Consider the following 13,594-nt stretch of genomic DNA (forward strand, 5'->3'; position numbering starts at 1 on the left):
GCAGGTGGCCGGGGGCAGGTGTCCGGGGTGGCGCGTGGGTGGCTTCCCAGCCCTCCCAGCCCTCCTGCTGCTGCCAGCTCTGCAGCGTGTGCCCCCACCCCTGGCACCCCATCCGGCGCCTCAGCGCTTGAGGCACCTGCCGGACCAACTCCCATGGACGCACCGGCTCTGGTTAGAATATGTTAATACCTTTTGCGCCTGTGCTGCAAATCTGGGATGCTTGTCAGACACATCTCCTCTGAATCTATCCTTTCAGCTCAATATGCTTATTTAAGTGTATTTATTTAAAATATCCACAAACCTACCGGCCTCGTAGTAGACAGGACTCAAAATGGGTAACAAAATCAAAACCCTCAAAGTGAATTACAAAGAAAAGCAAACAAGAAACGTCAGCTAAACCATTGGCCTGAAAAAGCCCCCAATGTCCTCTGAACGAGTTCTGTTTTGCAGTCACTTTGGAATGACACCAGGGAAGGGTTTTCTTCAGCTCTTCCAGGAGGCCACTCCATAAAACTGGAACAACCACTTAAGAAGCCGTTGAATAGCCTGGAAGGCAGACATACATGAGTGAGGGGTGAGGAGCAGCACAATTAAACTGTATTGCCGTATGGAATGTGGTTGTCGTGCTGGCTTCTGTCAGAAGAGGCTGTCCTTCCAGTGTGCAGGGCCCAGCTCATGAAGGGCTTTAGAGGTAAGCACCAGAATGGAAAAACAAACTGGCAACCAATGAAGAAATTTAAAGTGGGAGCAATATGCTCCCAGGCAGCAGTCGGCATCTGATAACAAATGGGCTGCAAGATTCTGTGCCAAATGCAGTTTCTAAAGAAAGACTTCAAGATATAGGTCAGAAATCTGTATTTTAGAAGGCCATCCTATCCCGTGAGAAGAACCTCAACTACTCACGAAACAGACTCGAGCAACACATGGTAACTCAGTGACCACTTACACGCAACTTGATTTTTTTCTCTAATCCTTTTTTCATTTTTAGTGGTTAGAGACCTCCAACAAAGGCCAGGGTTGCAGAGGCAGGCAATGGCAAACCATTGCTGCCTCGGCTAGTCTCTTGCCTTGAAAACTCCACCAGGGGTTGCCATAAGTCAACTCTGACTTGAGGGCACCCTCCACCACCACCAGTGGCAAAGCTGCAAAGTGGCAGCATTTCTTCAGCCATTGTTTCCTTTGTATATTCATGCTAATAAGCCTAGGATAGCACAAGAGAGTCTATCTGGTGAAACAGTGGTACTAACTGGCTAGAAATCATGGCTACAACCTCACTATTCTATCATTTCAATAAATGAATGGCCTTTCTTGCCTTTGTTCATACCAAATCAACTGGTAAAGTATGCAATAAACCAATTTTTTTAACTATTCCTGCATAAACTGGGATTTGTCTCTAACTGCCATATAATAAACTTACTATTGCAACCCCCTCCCCACAAAAACCTCCTAGACCTGCAGTTATATTAAAAAAGAATGCTAAGCCTTTGGTGGCAGGGGTGTGCCTGTGTCTCCCGATTAAAAGGTAAATACATTTTAAACTTGTTATGTGTACTATGCAACTGTTTATTTAAATATTTTACCATTTATTTTTGTTAGCTGCCCCCATGAGTATGCTTTTAAAAGTTTATTGATTATTAAATTTATTTACCAAACTATTCTGCCTTTCTCCAAGGACTCAAACCAGCAATTGATTCCATATCACTTTTACAGCAGAATAGTTTGGTAAGCTTCTTGGTATGGATCTCTGTTCCACTTGTCTACTCAGGTTTGCTTATGAATTTGAAATGCTTTCAAAACAATTTTAAGTTATTTTTGTGACTATCAAAAATAAGCAATTAATGTGGATCCTGAAAGGTCATTCATTGGTAAACTTAAACAAAAATAAGGCATTTTTTAAATGGTATGTTATCAGTTGGTCATCTAAGGTAACAGTTCTATATCATTCTTTGTGAAATAACCTTCTGGTCCTAAATAGAGATGGGCACGAACAGAAAAAAAATGAACACGATGTTCGTTGCCATCAATGAACAGGGACTCACAAACAACCACGAACCCTGTTCATGAACGTGTTCGTGGTTGGCTGTTCGTGGGGGCCAGTAGGCTCTCCTCCAGCCGTCATCCAAGTCAGGATCCCTACTGCACCACTCCCAGAAACCTGACCTGAGCAGGCACCAGGAAAGGTACCAATAATAAATAATAGCTTGGCCCCAGAGACTGGCAACAACCGTGGAACTTGAAGGGGTAGATCCCTACCGCACCACTTCGAGAAACTTTACCTGAGCAGGCAGCAGGAAAGGTACCAGTAATAAATAATAGCTTGGCCCACAGCCTGGCAGCAGTCCTGGAACATGAAGGGGTAGGTCCCTATCCCACCACACACAAAGAAAATTCAAGTTCCAATGCAATCTCTATCAAAATGCCAACAGCAACTCTCTCCTTCTCCACTGTCTGCAAACTAAGCCAGAGCTGGGAGTCCCCTCCCCCCTGCTCTTTGCTCCCTTGTAACAAATTTGGAGCTCTACACTTGAAAGGAAGACCTGCCTATCAATCTAAATTGGGCTTAGATTGGGGTTTCAGGGCAACGGCAGGAGTTCAGACAGAGTTCAGACAATCCCTGCCTAAGTTGCCAAGGTAATTGATTGCAGGTGCCAGACTGTCTGGCTTGACGAATTGCAACGAACAGCAATGAACGAGGCTTGCAATGACCATCTGTTCGTTTAGAATGGGGCCTCATGAACAGCTTATTTGCGAACAGCAGATTGGGCTGGTCGTGGCTCTTTTTTGTTCATATTGCTGTTCGTGCCCATCTCTAGTCCTAAATCCTCATCTGAGATGCAGAATGCAGACATATGGATTAAGTGTGGCTGGCAACATAAACTCACTCTTTTCTTACTTTTATTATACAGTGTCACAACATTAACGTTATTTTTTATTTATTTATATCATGTTTGTATTCCGCCCTCCCTGCAAGCAGGCTCAGGGCAGATAACAACCTTAAAATCATTTTAAAACATTCCATATTAAAAAATTAAAACATCATATAAAAATAGCTGGATGGGAGACCTTCAGCAAAGACCAGGCCTGTAGAGGCAGACAATGGCAAATCGTGTCTAACGGTCTCTTGCCATGAAAACCCTGCCAGGGGTCACCATAAGTCAACTATGACTTGAGGGCACCACACACACACACACACAAGTGTAAACATTCACAACAGAAGTGTTTCTGTTAATTGATGTCAAAGCAGAGGTAAGATGCTGCTTCTGTATTCATACTTAATTTCAAACCATTTTAAAAACAGACATGCCTGTACCGGCATTATGGTTAAAAAAATGTAAAATGCCTATTATAGAGAGAATGCCTTAGAAAAGACCTTTCCCAAGAACCTCTGATGCCAACTGCTTTCCAATTCTAACAAAAAATTACTGCTTGCTAAAATCTCTCTACGAGTCAAACCTGCATGTGTGTGTGTTCGGCTTTGATTCAAGAAGAGGTGCTCCCGTCGATTCCCTGGAAAGCTGGCAATAAAAAACCTGCTGAAGAGCATTTGAATGCTTTTTATTCACAACTACATTCAGCTTGTCTGTCAAGAAGGTAAATTTGCTAACTCATATCTCCTATCATTTGTAAACAACAATAGTAAGAGACAGAGAAACGAGGCTAGGGAATTATATGCTCTTCTTAAGATTTGCCCTTCCTTAGAAAGTGTAAGTTTAGTATGAAGCAACAGCTAAATTCCTCATCCACATATTTTCCAGTTCTATCACATCTTTCACCTGAAAATCACACATTATTTTAAAAACACACCAATGACTCAATCCGATTCCCACCTTAAAGAAAAATAAATATAAGGAGTAAATTGCTCAGAGCTATGCAGGATGACCTTTCATGACATGCCACTTCCAATGTAACTAATTCACCATACAAGGATGACACTTCCAACTGCCTGGTGTAGACATAAGGTTGGATTCAGACTAAACTGGCAGTTTCCACTGATCTCCTCCTCCCTGCCACAAACCCCCCTCATGTCATTCCTTAGGGCCCCCTATGCCTCAGGAGCAGCATTTTGGGGAGATCCACATGCTGCTGTAGAAAGGAGACAAGAAATTCCATCCAGCCATTGAAAAATTTAGCCTGGATTGAATCAATTTTGCTCTATCTTATTCTTTGTTCAGAAAAAAATAGATCCTTGCATCAATTTTACTGGGCTTCCAGGCGGCATCTAACAATTCAGTAAAGATTCCCTAATGTGTATTACGTGATTCTCTACTGTGATGTATTTTAACATCATATTAGAAAGTTGATATTTCAACAGTCTTTGCAAGGTATTAAAATATATCACATTAGACAATTACAAAATTTACATTACTTACTGAATCATTCTCATTGAATCCTTCAGTGAGCTTTCCCAGAGATATCTGAATCATAAAAATGAGCATCAAAGGGCTTCAGGAGAAAAAAAAATCTCTGCTTATTATCAATGTTATCAACCGAGGAACATTAGGAAAGCCATGAGCCCTACACCATGGGATGAAAGAACCATATGCCCATATCATCTTAAATCCCCTCCACAAGAAAATGGGTACCAAAAAAAGGAGTATCTTTACTCCTTGGGGTCATTTAAGATTGACAGAAGATTCTGAAAATCTGAAAGATTTAGATTTAGATATGAGTGAATTCCAAGGTCAGACCACAAACAGAATTAGGCTAGTCATTTCAACACTTCCAGATTAAAAAGATGAGGACAAACAGTTTAAAAAAAACCAGAATCAATGTGAGAGTAGAGGAAAGATATAAGAACTGTTATATGCACTTTCAACTCCTAATGAAGATCTTATTAGAGATATTTTTAAGGGATGCAAAAGGGGTTTTTTTATAAGAAAGCTTGTTCGTGGAAAATTACTTACCTTCCACTTAATGATGAGAAGTATGGTACCACATGAATTCCCAAAGGGCCACCTTCCCCAGAAATCTCCACCATTCTTGTAATGTTACTAAGAGGAAAGAAAAAACATAAATGATTGCCTCCAAAGAGAACAAATCAGAAGCAGAAATAACTTATGATACTCTTAGAACATTCCTGTACGTTCTTGCATTAGTATCTTTACTAATTTTTGTAAATTTGATTTATATTAATATAATAAGTTCATTAATACATAAGTCACAAAGTGAATCGGAATTGTTATAACAATTCTTATGTTTGTAATTTATTTATGCTGTACTTCATCATGTGAGGAACACAGAGTATTCATATCAATTTCTAGAACTTCCTAAACATCCCCTCCTTCTCAATAGCCACCGTAACATTTGCTAAAGATCCTAAATATTGTCCTCTATGAAGCTGAAAACAATATATTTTTAAAAGTATCTTTATTGATACTAAGGTCAGTGCCAGTGAGATTCCAATGGAACACAGTTTAAATATTTAGCGGAGGAACTGGATCCTATCTACATTGTCCACGTTTTTTGGGACATACCTCAGTCGTAAAGATCTGTGCACGCAGACATCCATGAGCACAGGTTACAGCAAAGGTTGCAGTAAAGATTACACAGCCGGTACTCCAGTTTCAACGTTACATTCCATGGCGCTGAGACCTGCCAGTAGGGTTGCCAGGCCCCTACACCCTCCCAGAAGCAGGGAGGACCTGGCACTTACCTCGTGCCTTCCACACGTGTGTTTCTGCGTGCAGAAGAAGGTTTTCCCAAATGAGCTAAGCCTGCTCTGAGGCAGGTTTCATGTCATGCATCTTCACTAATGAATGGCGAGAGTGGACTGTGGTTGGCTTGGGGCAAACAAGGTTACGTGCCACTTCTAAAACAAGTGAGATTTCAAAGATTCCAGCTATGCACATTTGTATACACACTGAAATATACTCCAATTGACCTTTAAATCTTGCCCAGCAATCTTCATTCAACAATCAGCATGGACTGCCTCTGCCTTTGGAGGTGAGGTGGGTGCCAATCAGGGATAAGGCTCTCTCTCTCTCTGTGGAACTCTCCTTTCCTATCCATCTTTCTGATATCTGATCTGACCAAAGCCTTGTGTTAAATGGAAGGTGGACTCCAGCACAACACCAGTTCCACTGGCAGAGGAATGAGGAGTGCAATTTTTGACCACTCCCTTCTTCCTAATGCAGTTGGGCTCCCCCAGCTGTTCCTGAGGGTCCTTTGAGGCACAGGATCAGCATTTCAGGTGACTCCGTGAGCTGCAGCAAGAACGGAGGACATTTCTCCTCCACAAGCTTCATTCCTGTCATAGTGATTTGTATGCAATTTCTAGGGATTCACTTGGGATTTGAATGATATTTAATCAAACATTTAATCAATTCTTCTCTTTTTTTTTACACTGCAATCCTATGCAGAGTTACTCCAGTCTAAGCCAATTCAAGTTAAGGGTTTTAGACTGGAGTAACTCCATATAGGATGATACTATTAATTGGCTCAAACTTGTATTCTGGCTTATAACTAGTAATTCTTTTTATATTATAACAAGTTACTACCTGCAAAATACAGGTAGAACATAAGACGTATAAAGTCATTGAAAATGAGGAAGTTAAGATCTTGTGGGATTTCAAAATCCAAATGGATAAAAAGTCAGAACATAATACTCCAGATTTACTGTGGCTAAAAGTTGGTTAAACAGATTGATGTGGCAATCCCAGGTGACAGTAACTGACATACTGAGGAAAGAGAAATGGAAAAGAACAGAATCTCAAGATCTAAGATTTGAAGTTCAGCGTCTCTGAGAGAAACATGCAACAGTTATAGGAGTGATAGGTGCAATTCCAAAAAGACAAAATAAACATCTAGGTGATATCAGCATAGATCTACCTCCTAGGTTCTTGGATCAAATCTGAATTGGTGAGGGATCAAAAATCCCAGCCCGCCCATCTGGTGGACTGTGGAAAATGGACATGCTAATCTACAGTCCCTGTCCTTTTAGCAAAGCATCTCTCTGAACCATTTCCTTCCAGTACAGCCCTATTGCCTGAGCAAAAGAGCCCTCCTCGATCATTCAGTTTTGCATCGTTTGCAGAAAGTCAAGAGAATGGGAGCTTTCCCGACCTCTTCAGGCAGGCTGTTCCTTACGGAGAGGACCAATACAGAGAATGTGTGGGGGCAGACAGGTGTTGGTTTTGCCCAGGTGCAGGGTGGCGTCTGGAAAAGGCTCTTTTCAGATGAGCAAAGCTGATGTGGCAGAGCATAGGGAGAGAGGCGGCCCTGCAGATAAGAGGGCTTTGTATGTGATGGTCAGAACCTTGAACTGGGTCCAGTAACTGATGGGACAGCCAGTGGAGTGACTGCAGAATAGATGTTATATGGACGCTACACCTAGGTCCTGATAATAATCGAGCTAAGGCGTTCTGTATCAGCTGAAACCTCTGAATTGACTTTGAAGGAAGACCTATGTAGAGCGCATTACAGTAGTCTAGTCTCAGTGTTGCCTTGGTGTAAATCCAATTGGCCAGATTGGCTGGGTCAAGGCATGTGACCATCTTCCAGGCTGGTCTGAGTTGGGAGAAACTCTTTTTTGTAACCCCTTGGCTCTTAATCAAGACTGCAAGGAGTCTGAAGCCCATCGAAAGTGGGGTGCACGATGTCCTTCAACATCTCTGCCTTCCTAACCAGCGTCAATTCTGTCCTGTCTGGGTTCAGTTTCAATTTGTTTGCTTTTAGCCAATTGACAACAGCTGTCGAGTACCTCTACTGCATTTCCAGGGGATTTGGATAGAGAGAAATAGAGCTGGGTGTCATCTGCATATTAATGGCATTCAGTTCCATAGCTACGAATGATTTCTCCTAAAGACTTTACATAGAGCTTGAACGACTCCCTTCTGTGAACTCTTGGAGGATATAAGTTTACAACAAAACTTCGAATATACTTGTCCACTGCCTTCTAACTTCCAAACATCACAGAACTCCACCGGCGACTGGTTCCGATGCATTTTTGTGGGACTTGCTATGCCGACTGTTTCTAACAGCAGAGACATTTACACACCCAAGAGGACTATCAGAGCACAATCTACTTTGGGAAAGAGTGCCCATTGCTATTAGGACATATAGTTCCCATCCTGTGTAAGGTGGAGATCAGATACAATCCTAGGAAACTGGCAGCCATAGCTGATATTCCAACATAGAGTATGACAGCACAGGGGAGAAGATACAGAGTAATCAGAAATTGAGTCAATCAACACAGAGCAACATCTAATGATTAAATCCACAACACTGCAGGAAATTAAGAAAGCAAGAAAACAGGAAGAGGAGCTGTTGTGGTCAAGTGGGCATTAATAGGTGGCCATCTAGACAAGTACCAGGAATCACACAGAGGCTGAAGTAAACTTTCAGATTTGAAAGACATCCCATACAGAGCTGAGAGACTTGGAAAAGTGAAGCAATCACTATGCCTGGCTATTGCAAATCTCAAGTAGGTTGTTATTCCATCATCATTCTAGCAGGGACATTTATCAGATAAGAAACACTGCAATACATTGTGTGACTACTTTTATCTCCCACAAGCTGTTATGCAAAAATATGGTGTAATGTAATGTAGCTTTAATTCAGCAGTGAATTCTACACAAAATACTACAGCAGGCCAAATGGGACGGTTCCTATTTTCTGGCACTCATTCAGAATGTAGCACTGCTGCTATTTCACCCTTTGCAGAGATATATGTAAGTTAGTTTTAATGCATATGCAGCCAAATGCACAAAAGTGTATAGCTCCTCATACAGCTCCTCATTATGGGTGTGCACCCTGAAAATATTTCGTGTTTACCCGGAGCAGGAAAAACATTTGGAAATACCCAAAAACTGAAGCGGTAAACCGCTTTGGAGTCAGGTATTTGAATCACTTCAGAATGCTCTGTAAAGATTCAGAGCATTCCAAAGTGATTCAGGGGCTAGGTTTTCTCCCAGCACCCCCACGCCCTAACCCCCCACCGCCCCCAGTCTGCTCCAACCCACTTACCTAGCCAGGTGGGGAAGGTCAGCGCTGCCTCCTCCGCCACAGCTGCCTCCTCCGGGCCCACAACAGCAGCAGGGAGGGCTGGAGCTACTGCCGCCACCAACGTGCCGCCTCCTCTGCGCCCACAGCGGCCCGCAGGGTGGCCAGGAAGGCCAGATCTGGCGGCGCGTAGCACTGCAGGGTGACGAGGAAGGCCTTTTTGGCCTCCTTCGCTGCTGCGTGGGCCCGCAGGGCAGCAGAAGAGGCCAGAGCTGCTGCCTACGGCCCTTCCTGCCCCTCAAATGGCAGCCACGGTGGCCATTTGAGGGGCAGGAAGGGCCTTTTCGGCGCCCACCACCACTGTGCAGGCCCGCAGGGCAGCGGAGAAGGCTGGAGCCGCCTCCTTCAGCCCTTCCTGCCCCTCAAATGGCAGCCACGGTGGCCATTTGAGGGGAAGGAAGGGCCTTTTCGGCCTCCTCCGCTGCCATGAGGGCCCGCAGGGTGGCTGAGAAGGCCGGAACTGCTGCTGCCGGGCCGCAGCCTCCACAACCGCAGCACCAGAGGCAAGGTAAGTGGAGGGGATGGGGCTGGAGGGGTGGGATGGAGGGTGGGGGCTGGGGGTTGTGGGGTGTTTAAACGGCCCTTTAAACTATCACCTAGCAGGCGGCACACCCCTACTCCTCATCCAATCTTCCATCAAGAAAGTAAAGATTGCTGATTGTTTTTCTTAATATCACTCAATCCGATCAATTGTGAGTTTAATATTCTTAAACTTAAAAAAAGGGATATTGTTACAGTCAGGTTGCCGATGTACAATGATTCAGAGGCCAGCTCCAGCCAGGCTTTACAGAATAGCTAGGACTAATATTCCAAAATAACAATAATAAAAATAGTGGCCCAGATAAACTGAAGCCAGTCGAAAGGCAATTTCTTTTTTGACCAAGGCTTTGGGAAGTTAAGAGAAACCTGTAACATTAGAACAGTCACAAGGAGCAGAGTGTGTCCTATCAGGGGAGTGGGAGTGGAATAGTATCACAAACCCGCTGGCATCTGGAAGTACTAAAAACACACACAACGGTCAAGCAGCAAAGTCAGACTTAGAAAGTTAGCAAAGTTAAGACTTAGAAAATGCTGCAGGAAGAGTCAAAAGTACCATTAAAAGAAGGTAGAAAGAGTAGACGTAAGTTAATCAAGGAATCACCACTGTATTCCAAGGAGCCACAAATGTACAAGTGAATTCATATCAAGTATGCTCTTCATGCTTGAAGTTCCCTTTCAACCGGAACTGGGGCCACAACTTTGCCCAGTGCCGTCATCACCATAGCCCAGGTTTGAGCTGAGCAGACCCTGCAGCACACAGTAGGGCTGTGTGATTCAGATTCCATGTTCAGTAAAAAAAAGTTACCGAACCTATTCTTCCTATTCTGCTGAGAGGGGGGGGGGTCTTCTGTTTTATAGTGTAGTTGGGGTGCTTTGCTGTTTTATAGTTGTTTATTAGATTTATTTGTTCTTCTGGGGGGGGTCTCTATTTTCCCACTGTGGGTGTTTTGTGCTGTAAATTTTTGCTAGTTCTTTGGGAAGGCTGTTTTGCCCTGTTGTTGGGACTGTTCTTTCTTTGTAGTAGTTTGGCTGGTGTTTCTATTTTCTGTTGGCATTATTCCATAGGGAATAATGGAGATTAGAGGTGGCTGGGGGTACCTTCTTTGAGGAGCCATAAAGTGGTCCCTTGGGGTCCAATCTCCCTAAAATTTGGGTGGACAGTGAGGAGTAGGGCCCCCCTGTAAATCTGGCAGATTTTGTTTGCAAAATGGCACCTCCAGCCCCCTATATAGCCCCCATTGTTTTCCCCACAGGGAATAATGGAGTTTGGAAATGGGTGAGGGAACCTTCTTTGAGGGAGATAAGTAGCCGTCTGGGGCCTAATCTTTATGAAACTTGAAGGGTTGGTAGAGGACAGTTAAGAGTAGGTCCTCTGCAAGTTTGGTGAAATTCAATCCAAAAATGACACCCCACAGGCCACCAGATATACTGGACTCGAATTTCTCATAGGAAACAATGGCCCAATATTACCGAATTTTACCAAATTTGCTCTGTATTACTGAAACAAACTAGAAAATGAATTCAATATTGGGGGAATACTGAATTTTTTTCCCCAGTTCGGTATTAATGAACCCAAATTTACAGTGTCTCCGCCTGCCCCCGAGCGGTTTTAACACCCCAGTCTGCTCATGCTCATTGAGCACCGGAGCAGGTAATCCCCTGCTTGTTTGAATGAGAAAGGACACAGGCAGGATTTCCTCATCACCCAATGTCAACTGCAACAATAGCATTCGACCATTACCCAACTGTGGCTGTGTTTCGATAAGGTCTGCTTACAATATGGAACCAGTCCTTTGACTAGTGATAAACAAAACTAGAGCGCAAGCAGTAGCAGCCTCAAAAAACTAACATTTTAAAAAATATTAAAGTCTTGCAACTGCTAGCAGTGAGAAATAGATGAAAGGAAAATTAATCCGGTATAGTGAGGAAGAGACAATGGTGTTTTATTAAAACAGTTTTGTTCTATTCATATTGCAAGAGGTTCCAAAACTGGCCTGATACTTATTTAAGTTGAACTTAAATAAAAGGCAGAAGTGGTCTGTGGATCTGGAGGAACACTTACTGAGTGACTCGTGCAAGAAACGCTTTTTGAATTCCAAGTAATTAAATGTTAATGAAGTATCTACTTCCTAATGGACTAAATTTCATTTTTCATGAACATGGCTATTTTTTCCCTAAAGACAAACTTCTTTTAAAATGATGCTTACAAAAACAATATTTCTGTTTTCATATGCTGCACTATGGGGTGAAAGTTCATGGATGATATGACACAATATTAGCAGTCGCTCTGTTAGAGGTTTTGGGCAGGAATTAAACTTTTAAAGAAAGGAATTTTTTAAAAAAGGTTTCTTGTCAGCTGTCACTGAATATATTAAATATTCTAAATGTGCATGAATTAACTTTTACATCAAAGTTCTTATTCTTGCATTTGTCTTTATTGCCAAATATAAAAAACATGCTTCTTCCTCTAGATTGTTTCATTATGTTTATAATAAATATAACACCCCTCTCTTCACCTGCATCTCTCTCTTTCTCCTAACAGCATACAAATAATATCTTCATGATTAGGAAGGGAAAACTAGATAGTTTTCTATTTCCTACTTTGAGACAAAAAGGAAAATATTTTACTCATTCTATCTTCTTGCTACATTCAGTAATTTTAACAGGTCACACGAAAACATGAAGAATTTGAAGGCAGGCAAGTTACTGAAAGCAAATTTGTCTGGAATCTTGGTATAAAACAGCAGCTTTGGTAACAGCCCCTGGGGATGGGCGGTATATAAATTGAAATATAAATAAATAAAATAAATGAATAGACTTCTAAATGATAATGGAACTTGGCACATGTATCAGGCATCTATAATTTTCAACAATGACAATTAAATTCCTATAAAAACTTGTAAAATGCAAAACAAATTTGAATTTAGTACATAAGGAGAGAGAAATCCTGGGAGCTGTATTTTCTTAAAATGTGATGTAACTGCCTCACAGCTGCCCTTCCCAGAAAAATTTTAAACATCACGTATAAAAAGAAGGTATTTCCCAAAAGAGTATTTACACACAGCAAGACTATCTGATTAGGCAGCTCACTGCTTCCTGCTAGTTAGCAACCTAGCCATGGAGATCCTTGATTTCACAAATCTCAAAATGAATAATGCTAACATGGCATAACTGAAGGTGTCAGCCATGCAGAAAGGTTACCATTAACATCCCCCCGGTTTTTCCACTGACTTCTAATATCACTTCCCCCTGCAGTTCAAAGTAATCAATGGGTCAGGGATAAGGTAAACCATCTACCTCAGCACCCACCAAAACTAATGCTCTCATTTGAACCACGCCGTTCTTAATTTGATTTAGCTCAAGCAGAATGATAGGATGAGCCATAGAAAGATCAGAAGAATGCATGGTGAAAATCCAAACACATAGACTACAATCTGTAAGCAGCAAGGGAGAATAATGCTTTTATTTGACACTGATGAAATAAACATGACAAGGGGTGGGTGTGGGGTGGGAACAAACAGACCATTTCCCACATATCACTGAAGTCTGTATGCTACGTTGTCTAATGTGACATAGTGTGTGCCCTCACCCCATTAGCAAAGCTAACTGAAGATTTGGGGGAGTGATAATTTACATTGTGGAAGAGACTAACCATCTATTCCCTTGGTGACCCAGGAAGCCAATGAGTCTAGAGTCTAGAATCCGGGAGACGGGAGATAAAGTCCTCACTCTATCACACAGTTCATGAGAACATTTTTGGGCAGTCACTCTCTCAGCCTAACCTCCCTCAGAGTGTTGTATGAGAAAACAGTAGAGAAGGGAGAACCAAGTACTCTTGTCCTCATCAGTCTGTGTGGGAAGGGCAGGATACTAGCCCGACAGAAAGAACAGCCCCCCCCCCCCAATTCAAAGAAGTAGCACTGGTCACCAACCAGCTTCTATAAACCAGTCAGAAATCCTAATCTAGGATTTTTCAAAACGTCTAATTTGACCCCTAAACTGGCAAGAACCAAATTCAAATCCCTTTCACCTAAGAAGTTGACTGAGTCACTCA

At 42.4% G+C, this 13,594-nt stretch overlaps 1 protein-coding gene across 4 annotated transcripts in view; it reads right to left on the reverse strand.

The window, feature by feature from the left end:
* Positions 1-13,594, reverse strand: part of PARD3B (par-3 family cell polarity regulator beta) — a 946,974-nt gene that overhangs the window by 605,166 nt on the left and 328,214 nt on the right. For all 4 annotated transcript variants that reach the window (XM_054971073.1, XM_054971072.1, XM_054971071.1 and 1 more), the window contains exon 6: positions 4,905-4,991. In XM_054971073.1, coding sequence (XP_054827048.1) covers positions 4,905-4,991 — 87 coding nt within the window. The remainder of the gene's footprint in view (positions 1-4,904; positions 4,992-13,594) is intronic.

The sequence above is a fragment of the Eublepharis macularius genome, chromosome 2, assembly GCF_028583425.1.
Source record: "Eublepharis macularius isolate TG4126 chromosome 2, MPM_Emac_v1.0, whole genome shotgun sequence".
Taxonomy (NCBI): Eukaryota; Metazoa; Chordata; class Lepidosauria; order Squamata; family Eublepharidae; genus Eublepharis; species Eublepharis macularius.